The sequence below is a fragment of the Bacillus rossius genome, chromosome 14 (assembly GCF_032445375.1).
Source record: "Bacillus rossius redtenbacheri isolate Brsri chromosome 14, Brsri_v3, whole genome shotgun sequence".
NCBI classification, from domain to species: domain Eukaryota; kingdom Metazoa; phylum Arthropoda; class Insecta; order Phasmatodea; family Bacillidae; genus Bacillus; species Bacillus rossius.
In genome coordinates this window covers 18014736-18033703 of record NC_086341.1, presented here as the reverse complement: position 1 = coordinate 18033703, position 18968 = coordinate 18014736, and the positions used below count along the sequence as shown (strand labels likewise).

At 38.9% G+C, this 18968-nt stretch overlaps 1 protein-coding gene across 2 annotated transcripts in view; it reads left to right on the top strand.

Moving 5' to 3' along the window:
• Positions 1-18968, top strand: part of LOC134538689 (RB1-inducible coiled-coil protein 1) — a 104774-nt gene that overhangs the window by 47689 nt on the left and 38117 nt on the right. For both annotated transcript variants that reach the window (XM_063380118.1, XM_063380119.1), the window contains exons 11-14: positions 3733-3875; positions 5710-5839; positions 15258-15467; positions 18034-18306. In XM_063380118.1, coding sequence (XP_063236188.1) covers positions 3733-3875; positions 5710-5839; positions 15258-15467; positions 18034-18306 — 756 coding nt within the window. The remainder of the gene's footprint in view (positions 1-3732; positions 3876-5709; positions 5840-15257; positions 15468-18033; positions 18307-18968) is intronic.

The window sequence follows — 18968 nt, the reverse complement described above, 5'->3', positions numbered from 1 at the left end:
TATCAAAAGCTTGGCTAGCTCTAACTTTTTACGGACGGACGGGTGGATTCTATCTGTGGTTTTGGTCACTGTAGTCAATTGTTACCAGAATGCAGGCCTGTGGTGTTTGTATAGGTCATTCAGAAATTTTGTACAATAACTTTGCCTTTCTTAAAATTAATGTCCAAGCAATTTAATCACGACTCTTGAATTTTTCCGAGGAAATGCTAGTACAATACGTACATAAACACGACACAAATAGACTGTATACATACACACGACTGTATAAATCTTGGAGAGAAAAAAATGGATTGTTGGCAGCACTTATTTAGGAAAATATTCTTATCTACGGATGACTACAAGTTGTAAGTAGCTTGCCTAGATGCGTGATGTTGACGGATGGAGGCAAAGGGCTTTTGCAATTCCACCTTTGTTCTCCTTTCACCTCTTTTTTTCCGTCGTTGATAGTCCCCAAAATTTCTTGAACCGCAAAATTGGCGAAAAATGATGAAATTCACCCGTTTTTAAAGTTTTTCCTAAATTTAAACATTTTTGATGAAACACGAAGTTTGCCTAAATTACAGCTGTTTTTACCAGATGATTGACGACATTTCTGAAAATGTCACGCCGTCTGTCATAGATGTGTAACACAGGAAACAAATTATAATAACAGAGTATTTAGATATCTCAAACCTAGTAATTTTTTTCTTTCACATTGTGAATCAGTACTGTATATGAAAGTCTCAAATGAGACACTTTGTTGTTTGTCCATATTCTTCGTGCTGGTTTTCGGCTGAAAACTGGAACGGATTCAGGAAAAAAACATAAATTTAAATATATCACACCTACAAATTTGGTGTCCTTTAAATATATGTTTTTAATATCCTTAACTATAGTAAAAAATAAATTAGACCCACATTTAAAATTAAGATGTAAATATATTGAAACCTACAAACTCATTATGAGTTTTGTTATTTTCATTTATGTTTTTTTTTGAGTAACTAATTCCTTTTTTCAATATATCTTATTTACCTGAATATAATGCATTGAATTTTATCAAAACTGCTGAAACTGAAAGTGATGGTCGCAGTATAATTGCAACCCTACATCTTTGCTGCTGAAAGAATGTTTTGAAAAGGGCGACGCGGCGAGACAATTGTGTCAAGGTCACAGCCGGCACCAGCTATGCAGCCAAAACATGAAGTAACAGCGCTACTAGTCAGTGCTTGGGTCAGTCTTAAAGGTGATTGTCTTTTGTTTGGTCGCTTGTGCTTTGTTTTGCATTGTAGCAAATATTTTTTATAAAATGTATACTGAAGAGAGGTGTAGGATTTCGCAATTTAAAATGTCAAAAGGACTGAGACAAAGTTACGATGCTAACTTTAAGATTATACTGGTAAAACACACAATTCAAACCAACAACTGGCAGGTTGCTCGTAAATATCTATGATGTTACTGACAGCAATGTGCGTAATTGGAGAGTAGATTTGCTTCGTTTCAAGAATGCAAATGGATCAAGGAAACCTGTGTGGTAAATTTCATCAAAGAGAAGAGAGGAGACGGAATTCCAATTTCACGAGATGTAATAAAATCAAAAGCCCAAGATATTGCTAGTGAGTTGAACATTCTGCGGACTAGCTTTAAGGAAAGTACTGATTGGTGCGTAAGAATGATGCGTTGTTGCGGTTTTTTTTTTTGCAGTGCAGAACACAACTAGCGCAAAAACTGCCAAAAGATTTCCAAGAGAAATAGATTGAATTTCAGTGCTGTGTGATTGGTTTTCGTAAACAACACGATTATTTGAACAGCCAAAGCTGACAAAAATGTAGTGTATTTTGACCTGCCCAGCAACAGTACCATTGAAACAAAGGCATTAAGACCGTCACAGCACGCACAACTGGAAATGACAATCTGCGAGACACTGTAATATTATCTGTTATGGCAGACGGCAGGAAACTTCCACCATTCATCATCTAAAAAAAGAACTCTCCCTAAAGAAGCTTTTCCTCTGAACGTAATCATTCGTTGTCAAGAAAAAGCTTGGTTAATGAGTGATTTAATGCAACAATGGTTATGACTGGTGTGGAATCAGCGCCCGGGTGCACTTCTGAAGAAAAGGGGCATGTTGGTTTCGGGGACATTGACATCTGAGGTTAAAACTGTGATAAATAATTGTAACACAGACACTGTTGTTATACCAACTGGAATGGCGAGTCAGCTACAAGTTCTCAATGTTGTCGTAAAAAAGCCATTTAAGGACCACCTTCAGCAACAATATAGTGATTGGCTGCTTACGGGTGACTATTCTCCAACACCGGGAAAATTAAGAAACCATCAGTTCTTCAGCTAGCAGCATGGATTTCTACAGCCTGGCGAAGGATAACTCTCAGAATTCATCGTATGTGGCTTTAAGAAGTGTTGCAATTCAAATGCCATGAATGGCACTGAAGACGATCTATGCTGGCAAGATGAAGATAAAGGCAGTGTCAGCAGCAGCATTGCAGACACTGACGTGAATGAACCCGAAATTTTTCCTGAATTTCGCGATTCCGCAAAGGCTTAGTTTTGATCAAATTTATTTACAGTTTTTTTCAGGGTCCCTAGTCATCGATCACTTCACTCCTGAGCATTTCATTTTTCATTAGGCTCTGATGTAGTCAGTGCCTCAAATATGCTGTTTGTTCCGCTTCAAGTACATACATACTAATCCACATTAATCCTGATCCCCTTTATGATAATTTACGAGAAGTGTTTTTAGGTCTTATGCTTATATTGCAGTACAGAGTAAATGGTGCCCACTGTTGCCAAATTGAAACTACCAAGTATTTTAACGATAAAATTCTTATTTTGTGTACTATCAATTATTATAACAAGTTATTGTAAATTTTTGATTTCACTATTGTTAATTTTTCTAAAACCATAAAATAGTAATTTGGCAGTATTATTTCAGTGTTAAACATTCTGAAAAGGAAAAAAAAATATTTAAATTTTAAACATTCATGTTTAAAATTAAATGAAATTAAAAAAATGATGTCAAACATGACTAAAACTAAGATGGTGTCTTGTCACTTGATGAAATTTGACAAGAAAATATGTTCTCAAAATTTCATTCAGAATTATATATTACAAAAACTTTTTTTTAAGTAAAATTGAACTAATTTTCATTACATTATAAAGTTGTGTCTGAACATTTTGTGCTCTTTGGGGGGTATCTGGCAACAGAGTTCACTGGAACCAGATGTGGTTCTTTGAAAGTATGAATGCACGCTGAAAACTAAGGATGAGACACGCGTTAGTGATGGGTAGAGATACGGAAATTTCGCACATTCATTTTTAGTCGCAAGTTAGAATGCAGACCTTCACACTCTCGCACTGTGTTACTCTCGCACTGTGTTCATGATTGGACCGCAGTTATTTGGACAGGCCCCTCTACGACCGAGAGCCAACGATGCCCAGCTAGGAGAGAAGTAAGCGAATCAGCTAGTGCCAATTAACACGTATAAAACTGTTCCCCTCTAAGAAATCAACCAATGGATAAGCAAACGTCGGTTTAACACACCTGTGACTTTGAATTCTACCCTGAGGCCAGACGAATCCGTGAAATTTTCGGGTCTCTAGTGATGGGTGAGTGAAGTGTGTTCGGGACGAGAGCCGCTGGAGGGTGGGCGTGTGTGTGTGTTTCGCCGCAGGTGAAGGTGGCGTGTGTGTGTGTTTCGCCACAGGTGAAGGTGGTGTGTGTGTGTTTCGCCACAGGTGAAGGTGGTGGCGGAAGCGGGCCTTGCGGAAGCCGGCTCCGAGGGCCTCCTCCAGCCGACGGAGGCGGACAAGCAGCTCCCGGGACAGAGCCCCAGCCCGGTCCTCGTGCAGGGAGTGACGCACCTCAGGGACCAGGACAGGTTCGAACCTTCCTCCAGACTGCCTGGCCACTGAGCTGCACGCGTACCGTGTTGTCAGGCGCAGATTTGATGGCGTTTTCCCACATTCTGGAAAGTCAGGAAATCCACGTAAAATATTAGAAAAGTTGAAGAAATTTAAGGGAGAAATTCTGTCTCCAGTCTCCCGTCTCCTGTACCGTGTATTATATTATCGTCACACTTTTTTTTTAGGATGTAAAAAAAAAGAACTCGTATACAAATTGCATGATGTTTTTGGTACCGCTGTTAGATTCAGAGCGCTTTGTGTAGGTAGTAAATATGACGGGATAAAGCACCGTGCAGTGCAACAGCAGTCGGTTTTCCAGTTGCTGTCGAGCTGTTTGATAGTTATAATGGGAAAATAAAGTAATTACAATATATTACAGTAAAACTTGTTTAAGATGTACCCGCAAAATATGATGTAACCTTATATTCATTACATTATTACCACATTTTTAATTGACATAAATATGAAGTTGTCCAATGTGTAAATTTTCTTTTAATATATTTTTAATAAACCTTTACCTGTTTGTCTTCGTCACCGCTGTATAGTGCGTATAAAAATTTAGCCAGCACTAGTTGGTGTTCGGTTAGGTTTTTTGATGTCCGTATCGAGTGCGTTCGCATAGTCCAATATCGATATGAATAGCTTGCTGATTGCTTGCATAGCGGGCTCTGTCTCGTGCAGAGTAAACTGCATTTGATAGCCAGCACTCTTTCAAGGTTATTGTGTACGACGACGATAGTTAGACGTAAGTTCCGGCCCATGTGTGAGTCATGGTTTTAGCTTTTTTTTTTTTTACCTAAAGTCGAACAAAATATTTTTTTGTTGCATGGCTAATAAATTTAAAATGTTTGGCATGCTTTTTTATACTCTACTTTTTAATTTAACATGCTTTTATTCCAATAAGTTTTGTTTTTATGACACTTTATCTCAACAATAATATCTTGCATAAAAATCGCACCCTACTTTTCAAACTTAATTTTAGCATAAAATGTGTGATATTTATTCTATAAAACATGCTTTTTTATTTTAAGATTTATTCTTAGTGCATAGTCATACATGCTATTAAATGGTGTATGTAAAGACTTCATAAATCCTGTTAATTTTTTGTATAAAATTATTGTATAGTTGCATTCTTACTGAATTTTTTTGCAGTCCTACTGTTTCTTGTGTTTTTAGGTAGGTAGTTTATTTTGCAGATTTTTTTATTTAATTGGAATAGATTGAATGTTCTGCTTACAAAATCAGAATTTACCCAAGTTACAGAAGGTTACTTCAGAATTTTTTCTTAACACAAAACCGAATTAACTCCCCTGAAAATTTAGCCAATTGTTAGGTTTGGCCTTGTGAGGGTTATTGAAATTATTTTGTAGGATAACCGTGAAACTTTGTTTGCAGGGGCTTTGAGTCATATACAGACAGGGGCGGAGCCAGGGGGGGGGGGTCAGGGGTTCAACCCCCCCCCCTCTTAGCACCAAATCTTTAATTTCTTATTCATCACTCAAACAAATTTCATATTAAAATTAATAAAATTTTTACCATTACAATATTTAAATTTTAGTACCGAAAACTGCTGAAATAGCACTATTTTACACCTTAAAATCCAAATTTTCCCGGGGGAGGACTGCCGGACCCACCGCTTTAAAACGTGGGGGGGGGGGGGGGAGGATGCTTCTGAAAACCCCCCCCCCCCCCCCCCCCATACACAAATCCTGGCTACGCCACTGTATACAGATACTGGTTTCCAGTTTCTATCAACCCATCACAACTTATAATCCCCTTGTCGACGAGAGTGTAACTCTTTCTTTCCAGGGGCTTTGAGTCGGAGACAGACACGGAGGAGTTCGAGAAGGTCGGCCAGAGCCCCGTCGAGTTGAGGTTCGACGCGAAGCAGGTGGCGGCGGTGACCGGCGGGGCAGGCGCTACCATCGCCACGCTGGAGGTTGGTGTCCCCGCCTGCGGCTCGCGGAGGAGGTCCCCCCTGCCCTCCCCCCCCGCCCCGGTCCCCTCCCCTCCCAACCCCCGCCGCCGCCGCCCGCAGCCAGGAGTTCGTCGCAGCGGACTTCTACATCGACGAGTCCATGCCGTCCAGCATCTCGGAGGGCAGCGCCGGCCCGGCGGCGCCCGAGCTCCAGCGGCGGCTGGAAGACACCTGCACCCTGGTTGCCCTCCTGCAGGTACAGACACCAGGCCGCCAACCGAGAGACTCGAAAAGAAAACCAACAAGCCGTGCGATAACTTCTCCCGAGTGTTCCGCTCAGTTGGTGATTGACGTGCCCGCTCGTGACGTGCATGGATGGTATTGATCGCAGTGGTTCAAATGGACTGGGTTTGTTTTTAGCGATGTGCCAATCGGTATCAGTTTTGGGGAGGACCAAATTTTTTGTCTAGAGACGTACGAGACTGTAAAATCCATATAAAACGAAACAATTAATAACGATTCACTCGCGAACAACTCGAAATGCAGCAAGCGTGCACGATAGCACAACTTACCGCCATGATGGTTCAACAACTGTTGCTTCGTTGCCGGAAGCTGCAGGGCTACTCACCTTGGCAGGCTTTTGGTCGATAATCCCAATTTTCTGGATTTCGGACACAATCATTTCCAACCAATACTTAAATAACTGACACCCATGGAAAAAACGTACGATTATTTATCCATACATGTGTTACCCATATATTTTATGTACGTAGTTTTAGTTTATAGTTCATAGGCATCTTTTACTCCAATTTTTCTTTAATTTAAGGCTATACTTGAATGTTTTTTTTTGGTAAATAGTCGAAGGCATAATGTGCACATAGTTTATACAGTAAAATAGGTATTTTTTTGTCAACTGCCAAAAATTCTTATTTAAAATCATTCCATTAAGGTACTGACTTATTCTTAAATTTTTACTTTCTGGAGACTTTGCACTGTGATTATTTACAAAAGTATTTTGGTTGTCGGATCTGCTGTAGAAATGTAACGGTGATTGGATCAGTATCAGTTTTTATCTATATCGCCCTTCACTGTTGAATTTGTTTGCGTAGTTGACATCATTTAAATTAGCGTTCAGGAAATATCTAAGGCACCATAAAGATTTTTTTACTACCATTCATGTGGTTTACATCTTGGCAGGACTTCCACTGAACTTTAAAAACATTTAAATCTTTAAATATGATTTTTAAGTATTTTTAATTATATGCTCTTAATGTAGTTCGTCAGAATTTTTTTTAAATCTAAGAGTAGGTTCTATTGTAAGCTTAGGTGTTCATAGTATTGTACAGTACTTAGGCCTTTCTTGTTCAATTCCTTTTTAATTTCATTTCTCGGAAACACTGGTTTTCCCCCCATTACTGACTCCTAATTTTTTTATACGTGCATGTTTAAGTTACAAGGTGGTTTAAATACTAAGTTTATGTTAAGCTTAAGTTATGTAAAAAACTAAGCTTTTTTTTAAATATGTATGTACATATGTTTATACATATAGTGTAACTTTAAATAAAATCAACTTGTATTAATCTCTTGGAAAACATCTGGTCGCACACTCTCAGCAAAGACTGATAAAGAGCTTAAGAATCTACTACAATGTTTTTCTGGCGGATAATACTCTGAGAACTGTGACCGGATCCAGGCCTAAACTCACTTTTCTAGCGTAGTAACCGCTCAGGCAATTATCTTCTCATTTGTGGCACAAAAAAAATAAGGGACACGCTAAGAGGGGGGGAGAAATCTTCACCCCTTTTACACTGTACAGAAAAATTGAGAAATATTCTAAGCAGCTACAGTGTTCCTACACTAGTTAAAACAAGTGAAAAAATGTAATCAGTATATTTTAATATAAATACAGATTTATTTTCGCATAGTGAAAAATATAACCAAATAAATTTCATTTTATTTTTTACCTACATCATTTTTAACTTTAGATTAGAACTGCTCACTGTACATTTTTTTTAAACCCATCCTCTTCAAGTTTCTTGACATACAGTAAAACCTTTTTGTTGCGACCCCATTTATTGCGACCACCTCTCTATTACAACCCGATTTGAAGGAACCGTGGAAAAATTGCTGAAAATCCAAAGAAAATCGGACCGAAAATCAGTTTCTTGTGGTGAGTAGCGTGTTACTGCGTTTCTCTTGCCGAGTGCTGTACTGCAGTAGCAGCGCATATCTAAAAATAGATACCACTTCCTGTTGACCGCTGTCAGCGCTTGACAACCCCCATTCCACGTCCCTTTGCCGGCAGGGTGTAGATAAAGGTTTTTGTGGTAACGTGTTTACGTTTAGCTTTTTGCGAGTGTCTAGTGTGGTAAGCAGTTAAGGCAAAGCTACCTGCTGGATTTCTCTTGATTTTGATTACTATCAGTTGACAATACACAGCGACCGACTGGATGCACGCCCGCCTAGACTTGTTGTAACTGCCACAGCGATGTTTATTTTGACAGCTCAAGCAATTATCTTTTCCCGTGGGTTGACAGAAAAAGGTCGCTTCACTCAGAATAAAAAAAAGGCTACCACGCATTGGGCCATTTTATGCTTTGTTTGGTGACTTGTTGGCTTGATTTTATTCTGTTTATTCCTTTTCATAGGACCCTTGCTATTAAAATACATTTAAGTTTGAAAGCTTGTAAATTCCTTGCCAGAGATGACTGAACTCGAACTTGGTGTGAAAAGTGACATATTTTGACCCCTCCCTCACCGCTTCAGTACCCCATTCATAATAGCCCAATTTTACGGGAGAAGGGAGGGTGAAGAGCATTTTCTTACTGAAGGGTTTTTCAAAGGAAGCGAAGTTGGGGTGTTACAAGGGAGGATACTAGATGGTTTGTGTGTGTGGGAGGGATGAGCTAGCCTTGAAGAATGTTACCGAGGGGAAGGAGGGGTGAGCTTATGTGTCATGAAGCCGCTGCCGCCAGCCAGCCGGGCGAGTTTCGTGTGCGCCCACTCGCATTGCAGAACCTACAGCTGCCATATTTTTAAAGGAAATGTCCCATTATTTTTTTTGTTATTCTTACATGAACATTATTGGAAGTATTAAAGCCGACACAAAAATACGCTGTGTTTCAAAATTAACAGATTTTAATGATCTTTCATTTGGTTTTTTTTTTTTTTTAAATTCTGATTTTCACATTTTGGTCAAAATGTCCAATTTTTTGACGGTTCCCGAGAATGTATTCGTAAAATCACTGCTTTGTTAAATCCGGGGTTCGTGACATCGGGGTTCTAGTGTATTTAACTACAGCAAGCAGGAAATGTACATGTAAACTAACCAGTAAAAATAAACTGTCTTTTGACATATTTTCTTTAGAGGTGGCCTGTAGAGTGACGACTTGTCATGAAGGTTGAAGTGGGTTTAAAGCAAAGCCGTCTAGCATTGTGAGTGACAGCATCCTGCCATTTTGTACGGCTGGTTTCCTAGCGAGTATCGGTTTGTGAAGGGAGGGGGGGGGGGAGGGGGGGGGGGGTGGAAATGAACTGAAAATTTCTGAAAACATTTATTACGACCCCCCCTCTATTACGACCCTATTCCTGGGAACTGTGAGGGGTAGTTTCAGAGAGGTTTGACTGTACTGCAAATGCATTACATATTTGCTTTGCTCTGTTTATTAAATTTTTTTTTTTTTGCAAACCCTATTTTGTTTGCCATGAAAAAAAATATATATTTTCCCTTCAAAATTTGAATATTTCAACAAAATTTTACCTACAGTAATTCGCGGGTGCGCGGGAAAAAGGGGATATGTCAAAATTACTTAAATTAAGATATTAAACATTTAAACTTCTTTCAAGTATGCAAGATCAGTAATTAATCATTCCAAAAGTTCAGAGCCATAGAATAACACACAAGGGTGCTAGACTTAACCCATTCGGACCAATTTGTAGAGCTTGCTCTCCTTTATTTCATACCATAAATTTTTTTTGCCAATAATTGACTTATCCCCTTATTCCCGCGCACCCGCGAATTGTAGCTGACTTAACCTAACCAACCTTCTTTCACTTTAGTATTATTTATCTATTTCCCAAATGCCACTACATTACATATTTGATATATCCTATGTATTTGTTATACGTGAAAATTTTTTTTATTAGGATTCTCTTCTTACTGTTCAAATTAAATATTCATATTCAAGAATAATTTGATACTCGTATTCGTATTGGATTCGAACTATAGGCGTAGTATCATTACTTGGGTATCATTTACCATTTGAGAACGGTTAAAGTTCTTTTAAAAGGGTAATTTGCGTTAGTCTTATTGGGACTAGGTTAAAAATTGAAAGCCAGTCATATCTGTAACTTATGTAGCTTGATAGTAGTCTGTAGACAGTCCATTTCAACCACTGTTATTAACTATAATATGTATATTGTGAGGTATGCATGAATGTATGTACAGTAGTGAAGAAATTGAAATAAAGTACATAGTAATATTTCAATCACCAAACATGGTAATGCCTGAGAACGAAATTAAGTATTACAATATGTATTTATATTAATGGTTTGGTGCTATATTTTTTTTTACTATGGCTCATGTTATGTCAGATTTTTTTTTTTCCTGCTTAGATGAGTTCCTTTGCTGTCCTTGGAGATTAAAGTTATAGTCATGTTAAAACTTGACTGGTTGGTGTTTATCTAGATTTGCTAGATTGGCCTTAGTTGGTTGCCAGGTGTTTGGGTCCTTGTCACCTACACCTTAACCTATCCTCATTGGCTCTCAACATTTCTTGTACGTATGTATTATAGTATGTAATTTATACGAGCTAATTAGAATGGTGGTTTTTGGTTTTGATGAGCTTCATAGCATTTTCTCAAGATATAAATTTTTCATGAGCTTAATTTTTTTGATTTCTATAAAATTAACCTCTCTCTTCAGATTTAAGATGTACTGCACACACAATTACTAAAAAAACTAATTCTAATGTTCATACTTTTTTCATTCATCTTTGTAGAAAACATTTACTCAGGAGGGCTCTGGTTTCTCAAAATGCAAGTAATTTTTATTTTATCTGGAGTACTGATGTTTTTTTGTAAACTATTGCCCGGTGTTGAATTGGTTGGCAATCATTAAAGTAATGGTAATGTAAATATGTTAGTTGCGTAAGTCTGAATCAACACATGTAGGTAAGACATTTTTTTTGCTGTCACTTTTTACTAAACTGAATGAGAAATATTTCAGTTCTAATTAACACTTTGGAATGTTCATGATAAAAAATTTGTATTCTTATATTGATGAGAACAGTCTTAAATATTTGGACATGAAGGATAACATGCCAGCAATTTGTTAAAGGTTAAACTATGTAAATTTTTAACCACCAATGAAGAAAATGTGTCTAGTGTTTGTTAATTTGTAGGTTTTAAATTTATTGAAAATGGTCAATTACTGATTTACCATTATTTGCCTTGGCCTTGGCACTTAAAATTTTACAATGTTTTACAGTAGTTGTATGTCGCAACCAGGCTGCATAAATGTGCTTTCTTCGTATTCACATTGCAATTTTTTATAAAAAATTTTAAAAAAAAGTTACAAAATGGCATGAATTTGAGAATGCCTTCTGTTGAAACTTTTTTATTATAGATATTTGGTGGCACAGCATGCATTCTTTTTTTGTAAGTTAATGTTATTTATTGCATGAATTGTAAAAGTTTTTGTTTATAGCCTCTGAATGTACATCAAACTCCATTAAACTCTCGTACGTTTCTGCATCTTGTGCCATGTTGGTTATTTACTTTTACTGCCATTTCTATTGTTTAAGGGATATTCCTGTAAGTTTGTTATGATAGCTCTCTTGTATTTTTTTTTTAATCACAATTTTTTTTTAAATTTTAAATTGGTTTAAGTGTTACATAATAGTGTTACCTAGTCATGCAAGTGTCTATAATTGAAGATGTCACAGTAAAAGTTTTTAAATACCATTTTTTTACACTATTGACAAGAGCAGATACAAAGAGTGATATTCCACGTTTTATATTACATTGGAGTCCTGATAATCCAAAATGTTTGGAACCAGACCCTTTTTGTATTAACAAATTTTTTGGATTAAGCAACATCATTCTTAAAATACACTTAAATTTTATAATAACATGTGATTACATAAATATGTATTATTACTACATGTGATTATACAGTTTATTTTATGAGGCCTGTTTAAACATAACTGAATCTCAGGGTGAAATGGCTGATAAAGAGAGCGAAACGCCACCCAATACAGTAGTGAAAGTTGTTTTAATGATACTTATGATACATTCTAATGACACATGTGATGCATACATAACAATGTATTTATCATTTATTGTCATTGTGGTTTTGATGTAAACTTAGTTCTTTTTGACTTTTGGTTTCTTACTAAGCGACTTTCGGATTATCAGGACTCCACTGTATTTTGTTTTGTTTTCATATCATATGTGTTGCACCCTTCAATAATGATGACTTGCTTCACATTTTACAGCTTGAAAATTATGTTTAGTAAATATCTTGTGACAAACCAGAAGAATTCAAGACAGCTATCGTGATAAATTTACAGGAATATCGTGTTAATAATGTTGATGTATAATGACAAGGAAAGGAAATGGCCAACATGCCGTGTCAGACGGAGACTAAAAGAGTTAGTGGATGTCCCATGTTACCATGAACCAGCGAGGTGACTAACTGCAAGGTCAAACTGCAGGCTTTCATTGAGTGTGTGTTCTCCTCTGTGATTGGTGACCGCAGAAGTTTCACTCTTGCTCAGCAAATCTTGGGAACAATCTGTGACTGTAGCTTTTTAAGCGTGCGTTAGAGTTGTGTAATTTCAGTACTCATAATTTATATTTACATTTTTCCTGCTTCTTTAAATATGTTTTAAGAACCCACTTTTAACTGTGTTTTTGAAAATGGTTTGAACGCAGATTTAAAAGAAGTAAAATCGTGAAACCCTTGTAGCATACATTTCCTCTTTTAATATACTCTGTAACGTAATTGCGAAAAATTTGATAATTCGGCAGTGTTGGCTCTTGCTAACTTTTAATGTGTCAGCAGGACGCATGCAGAATCGGTGCAAGGGGATCTCAAATTTTCAAAAGCTAACTTTTTGTCACAGTTTTAATTGTACCTACAGAGTTTGTGTTAAGTTTGAGATGTTTGCAAGTTTCATAGCTGGACATCTGGCATGAGTATGTGTTGTAATTGTAAGTTGACTTCTTGAGTACGTTTTTGTATTTTAGCATGCAAGACTGATGTTCACGATTAGTTGACGCATGTTTCAGAGATTTGAACCGACTCATGTTTATGTCAAAAATTAAATTTTACTTTAGTTTACAGATGTTGTCTTGTCACTTGATAAGGTTCTCGACAATATTTTTATCAAATAATTTCACATTTGCAATAATTTTTAGTGATGTGTTTGTTGTATGGATTATTGGAATCTAAGAAAAAATCATTGGATATATGAATTCAAGATTATGAAATTATTAATAACCTGACACTTTGTTTCCACTTGGAATTTAAAACTACCTTCAATATTGTATTCTCTTTTGCAATATACCCTCCATCATAAGATGTCTTCCTTCGCTACACAGCCACAAATAAAATGAAACTTTAAATGTTACTTATTAATTTCAATTTAAAGTTTGACCGTAGAAAATATATTTACAATGCTTTGCAGTAATTGTTATTTCTTTGCTCTCTTCAGTAAACATCTTGCACTTTATTTCAAGGCTTTCAAGGCTACCTACAGTTAGTATTGTTTTTAACCGTTTGCATCCTGCTTATCCATTATGAATGCCATACCTGTGAGTCATGCTGTTCCAAGTTTCTATGAGGGGAAAAAATATTTTGACTAAGCCATTTATGTGTATCCAATTAAATGTGTTTTAGTGTAAGTATAGTTAAAATTGCATCTTGGTAATTTCTAAATACATATACGTACATAACACTAAAAAAATCTAAATTGCTAATAAATGTTTGCATCTATGGAATTGGAACCTCTGATATACTGGAGTGAACCTTTCACTATTTTTTATTTCCTGTTTGTAAAACTCAATAAACCTTTCACAAAAAAAAAATTACGAGCTATTGATCAACAGTTTTTCATTAATTGAGATACATTTTTTTTATTTCAAGTTTAATTTTTTTATTTCTAGTTTAATTTTTTTTATTGGAAGAGACTTGAGAAAATTGTTTGAAGTATAAATTGAGAGAAATATTTATGATATGAACAAATCATGTGTGTGTATGAGGTAGGATGGAGGAAAAGTTCTACTCTAAAAGTTTTTTGTTTATTTGAGAGTAATTTCATACTTTTAAGAAATTTTTGTTGTCAAAAAGCATGAAACTGCATCAAAAGCAATATAATGGCAACTTGCGTGTTCCAATGTAACGTACTTTTGAGATGCCCACTGTTTTTGTGTCGATGCACTGTGGCGATATGGTGAGGTGTCCGACTCTTCATTCTGTTGTGAGTCATGTCAGACCACAGAGTGCATGACACTGTGTTTTTCGAATTGCACACTTTTTCGTATTTCAGTTTGCACAGTGTCTGACCAATCAACTGCGTGACACATACACATCGTCACGTGGCCTGCTAAATTCGATGCTTGTTTTGCAGAATATTTTTTTTGTTTTGTTCCCGTCATCACGCTGGCTTCTTTCATTGTGAGATGCCTTTCTAGTTTTTCAGCGAGATTCAAGTGTTTTTTTTTTCATTACCTTTTATCGCACTTGAAGTTATTTTAATGGTTTTATTCTTCAGCTAGAGTTGTTTGAGGCAGATGTGCCCACCCCCCCCAAACACTATGACTCACCCCCCCCCCCCCCAAAACCTAATGTACTGCCCCCCCACCCCCCCCCCCCCACAATTTTTTTATGCCATTTATCTCAATGATTTACTCAATTATTTTATAATATTATACTTTTTTTAGTATTATATTTTATCACATTTTGCATTAATTAAAAACTGATTTTCTAATTATAATAATTTTTGGTCATATATCAGGTAATATTTCCATCTTCCTGAACCGACAGATGCATGCCAAACTGCTTTTGTTTGAGGAAAGAAGGGCGCTGGGGTTTGCTGCAATTTTGATTTACGAGATCCCTTTTTCCGATATTATCAAAGCACTCGGAAACGTATTATTTTCACACATTGGAAGTTGTAATGATGTAAATAATATATTTACATTTTTTCTCGGTTTTTAACCCCCCCCCCCACCCCCCCGGAATTTTTTAATGACGCAGTCTGCGTCGTTCCCCCCCCCCCCCCCCCACCTTGTGGGCACCCCTGGTTTGAGGGGTGAAAGATGGTGGATCGGGTATAATCACCCCTCAGTGTCTTGTGTGTCGCCGCATGCTCGCCGGAAGGGGTCCGGGGGGGGGGGGGGGGGGACAGCATGACAGTCTCTCGTGACCTCGCAGGAGAACCTGGGCAGCACGCGCGCCGAGGCGGACCGGCTTCGCGGGCTGCTGCTGGCCGCCGGGAGGACGGCGTCGCGGGCGCTGTGCGGGCTGCGAGACGAGCTGTCGCTGATGCGCACGCGTGCCGCCCTGGACCGCGGGGAGCTGGTGCGGCTATGCGCGGACCTGGGCGCGGCTCTGGGCCGCGAGCGAGAGGCGGAGGCCCAGCTGGTGAGCGGCCCGGTCGGGAGGGCCCGGGAGCTGAATCATAGTGGGACGTGTCTAACCTCGTGTCTAACCGCTAAATCACAGTGGAACGTGTCTAACCTCGTGTCTAACCGCTAAATTACAGTGGGACGTGTCTAACCGCTAAATCACAGTGGGACGTGTCTAACCTCGTGTCTAACCGCTAAATCACAGTGGGACGTGTCTAACCTCGTGTCTAACCGCTAAATTACAGTGGGACGTGTCTAACCTCGTGTCTAACCGCTAAATTACATTTGGACGTGTTTAACCTCGTGTCTAACCTCGTGTCTAACCGCTAAATTACATTGGGACATGTCTAACCTCGTGTCTAACTGCTAAATTACAGTGGGACATGTCCAACCTCGTGTCTAACCGCTAAATTACAGTGGGACGGGTCTAACCTCATGTCTAACCGCTAAATTACAGTGGGACGGGTCTAACCTCGTGTCTAACCGCTAAATTACAGTGGGACGTATCTAACCTCGTGTCTAACCGCTAAATTACAGTGGGACGTGTCTAACCTCATGTCTAACCGCTAAATTACAGTGGGACGGGTCTAACCTTGTGTCTAACCGCTAAATTACAGTGGGACGGGTCTAACCTCATGTCTAACCACTAAATTACAGTGGGACGTGTCTAACCTCATGTCTAACCGCTAAATTACAGTGGGACGTGTCTAACCTTGTGTCTAACCGCTAACTTACAGTGGAACGTGTCTAACCTGGCATTCTCGGGTTCAGCAATCGAACCGCTCACACATTTCTGGTTTTTTATTTGCGCGCAGTCTTCTCGTCATCACAGGACAACTGTGAAATTTGATCGGTGACCGTAACATTAAATGGCAGAGAAATGAAGATAAAAGTGAAATGCAAGCCCCTTAAAGTGCTTTCAAAGAATCTGTACTAGTTGTTTTACGCCTAAAAATTACTCCGGTTATGAACCGTTTCCACCAGGCCACATTGCTGTACTGTTAGCATTTATACTTCCCTCAGTACAGTGTTCCTGTTTTGTAGCTGGTAACATCTCCATTTTTTCCACAGTTGGTATTCCCATCAAAACTACAATTAGACTCCCGATCATCCGTCGTTTGCGGGTTATCCGGTTTTGTGTGCTTACCGTGCCATGTTTCATTTAACATAAACTTTAAACACAAAAATAATTTTTTGACTTTATTTTATTTTATTTTATTTTCGAGTCTATATTGAAGTTGACAGCATTTTATGCCGTGATTCAAGAATGGAAATTCTGCCAAACATAGTGCATGCATAAGCTTGATAACTGTCCTGCGTAGTTTCAAGGCAGCAGTCGCAACGCAGAAGTATTTCTTTTTCTGTTGCAATCCGTAGACAGTAATGGCCAATAATAAATCCAAATGAGTGGTACTTGTAATTCAATATGTACTGTAAAATGTACTGTAAACCCCCGTTCTGTGAGAAACACCCATCCTATGGAAAATCCTCCTCCTGTGGGAAAATATCCTTTCTGCAGTTAAGTCCAAGTTGGATGTGCAGATTTGCTGGATTTAAATTAATTGATGTTATAAGTTTACTGATTCAACATGAGTAGCAGAAAGCGGCTTTCATTTGGACATATTGAGAACCAAAATAACATAATAAAAAAAAAACTAGTTTAAAACTAAAAAAAAAAATTTAAACAAAAACCATGTTTGGTTTTTTTCCCAATCCTATTTTTCCATTACTCAGTAGGGTTTTATTGTGGTTCTTCCAGTTCCCTCTTAAATATTCATCTCGTCAATGCTCCATTCTCATCTCGTCAGTCGTTGCCAACCATCACCTGGAAAGATCTCGATGTTGACACTTTAAAGTCACTATTCATCATCATCATCTGTTCTCATAATTTTCAGTTTATTGTTAATCGTGGTTCACATTTTGCTGACGTGGTCAGCATTGTTAGGTTTTTGCTCATTGTGTGGTCTGACTATAATCAGATTTTTTTTTTGGTTTGATCCAAGCATTTGTCAACAGACGCGATGTGACATCAGATTTTTTTGAACAGTAACGCTCTGGTGAAATTTTTTTTTGATATAGCGTGGCTTATTAAAACTGGCTTTGAGTACTGTTTTACTGTATATTAATTAATTTTTAGGTTAACTCATTAAAACGGTGTCGACAATCTGTAGTTCAGCATAATCGCTAATCTGGCACGGCCGCCGTACCTGTGCCGTGGTTAAGGTGCCTTTACCGTGTCAATCATATTGCGGTAAGACTACTGCTGTTGGATTTGTAAATAGTGCTTACCCTAGATTTATATTAACTAATCAGAGTGTTGGACGCTGTTCAAAATTCAAATATGGCGCCATTTTGGTTGCCGTTAACTCGAGCGATCCTGTCTGCCACCAGGAGAGAGACCCGGTGGTTTTCACATCTGGTACCGGCGTCGTCATCGGACGTTCGGCCACAGGTTTTTGACTCTCGTGTCGTCTGGCGACAGTTTCAGTACGAAACAACTGCAGTGTTGACGTCTCGGCGCGTGGTACGTGGTTGTAAGTGTTGCCTCGCGACTCGCTCACGGACCGACGACTGCCACGCAGGCCCTGGCCGCGAGGGAGCGGGAGCTGGAGGCGCTGCGAGCGGACTCGGAGCGGAGGCTGGCCGAGGAGGAAGCGGGCCGTCAAGCGCTGGGCTCGGAGCTCCGGCGGAGGCTGGACGCGGCCGAGGCGGAGAAGGCGCGGGCGCTGAAGGAGCAGGCCGACGCGCTGCTCCACGACTACAAGGCGGAGCTAGAGAGCCTGAGGTCGCGCTTCCGGATGGCCACCGCGTCCATGGAGCGCAGCCCCAGCGACACCAGCCTCGAGAAGATCGAGGTGGGTCGATAACACGCCTGTGCAGGTGTCCGCGTGTCTGGAGAGCTGGAAGAGTCGGGGAAATTTTAATCTCGAAAACTATCGTGAAACTGGAAAAAGTCTGGGATTTATCGTATTCTGGAAAAGTTAGGGATATATCTTATTCTGGAAAGGTGAGGGGAGTTACAGTAGAATCCCGCCGATGCGACCCCCCTCTGATGCGTCCATTCCGTTTATACGACCGGTTTTTGAGAAACCGTGAAAAATTTGAGCAGAGAAAGTCGAAAATTTGAGTAAAATTGGCTGAAAAACAAGTCTGTTACACTTTGTTGGGCGCTATGTGTGCACATTCATCTTGGCGAGAGCTGTACTGTAAGCAGGCAGGCATACAAAAGACGGCTAAAAATAGATACCACCACTCTAGACTGTCCACGCTAGCCAATACCGGTAAACTGCGCGCATCACCTGATAGCATCTATACGCGCGTCTATTGCCGTCCCGGTCCTGTGCCTTTGTCTTGCGACTGGTTAGTGTGATCTTGCTCACTTGTGGATACGCTACTCTCGCTTGTTGTTTAGGATTTCTCTTGGTTTTTAATAGTGATTGTTCACGACTTATTAAGCTTTGTTTCTTGGACACCGATTTGGTTACACTACTGGTTTGGTTTTGTGAATAATTGTTGA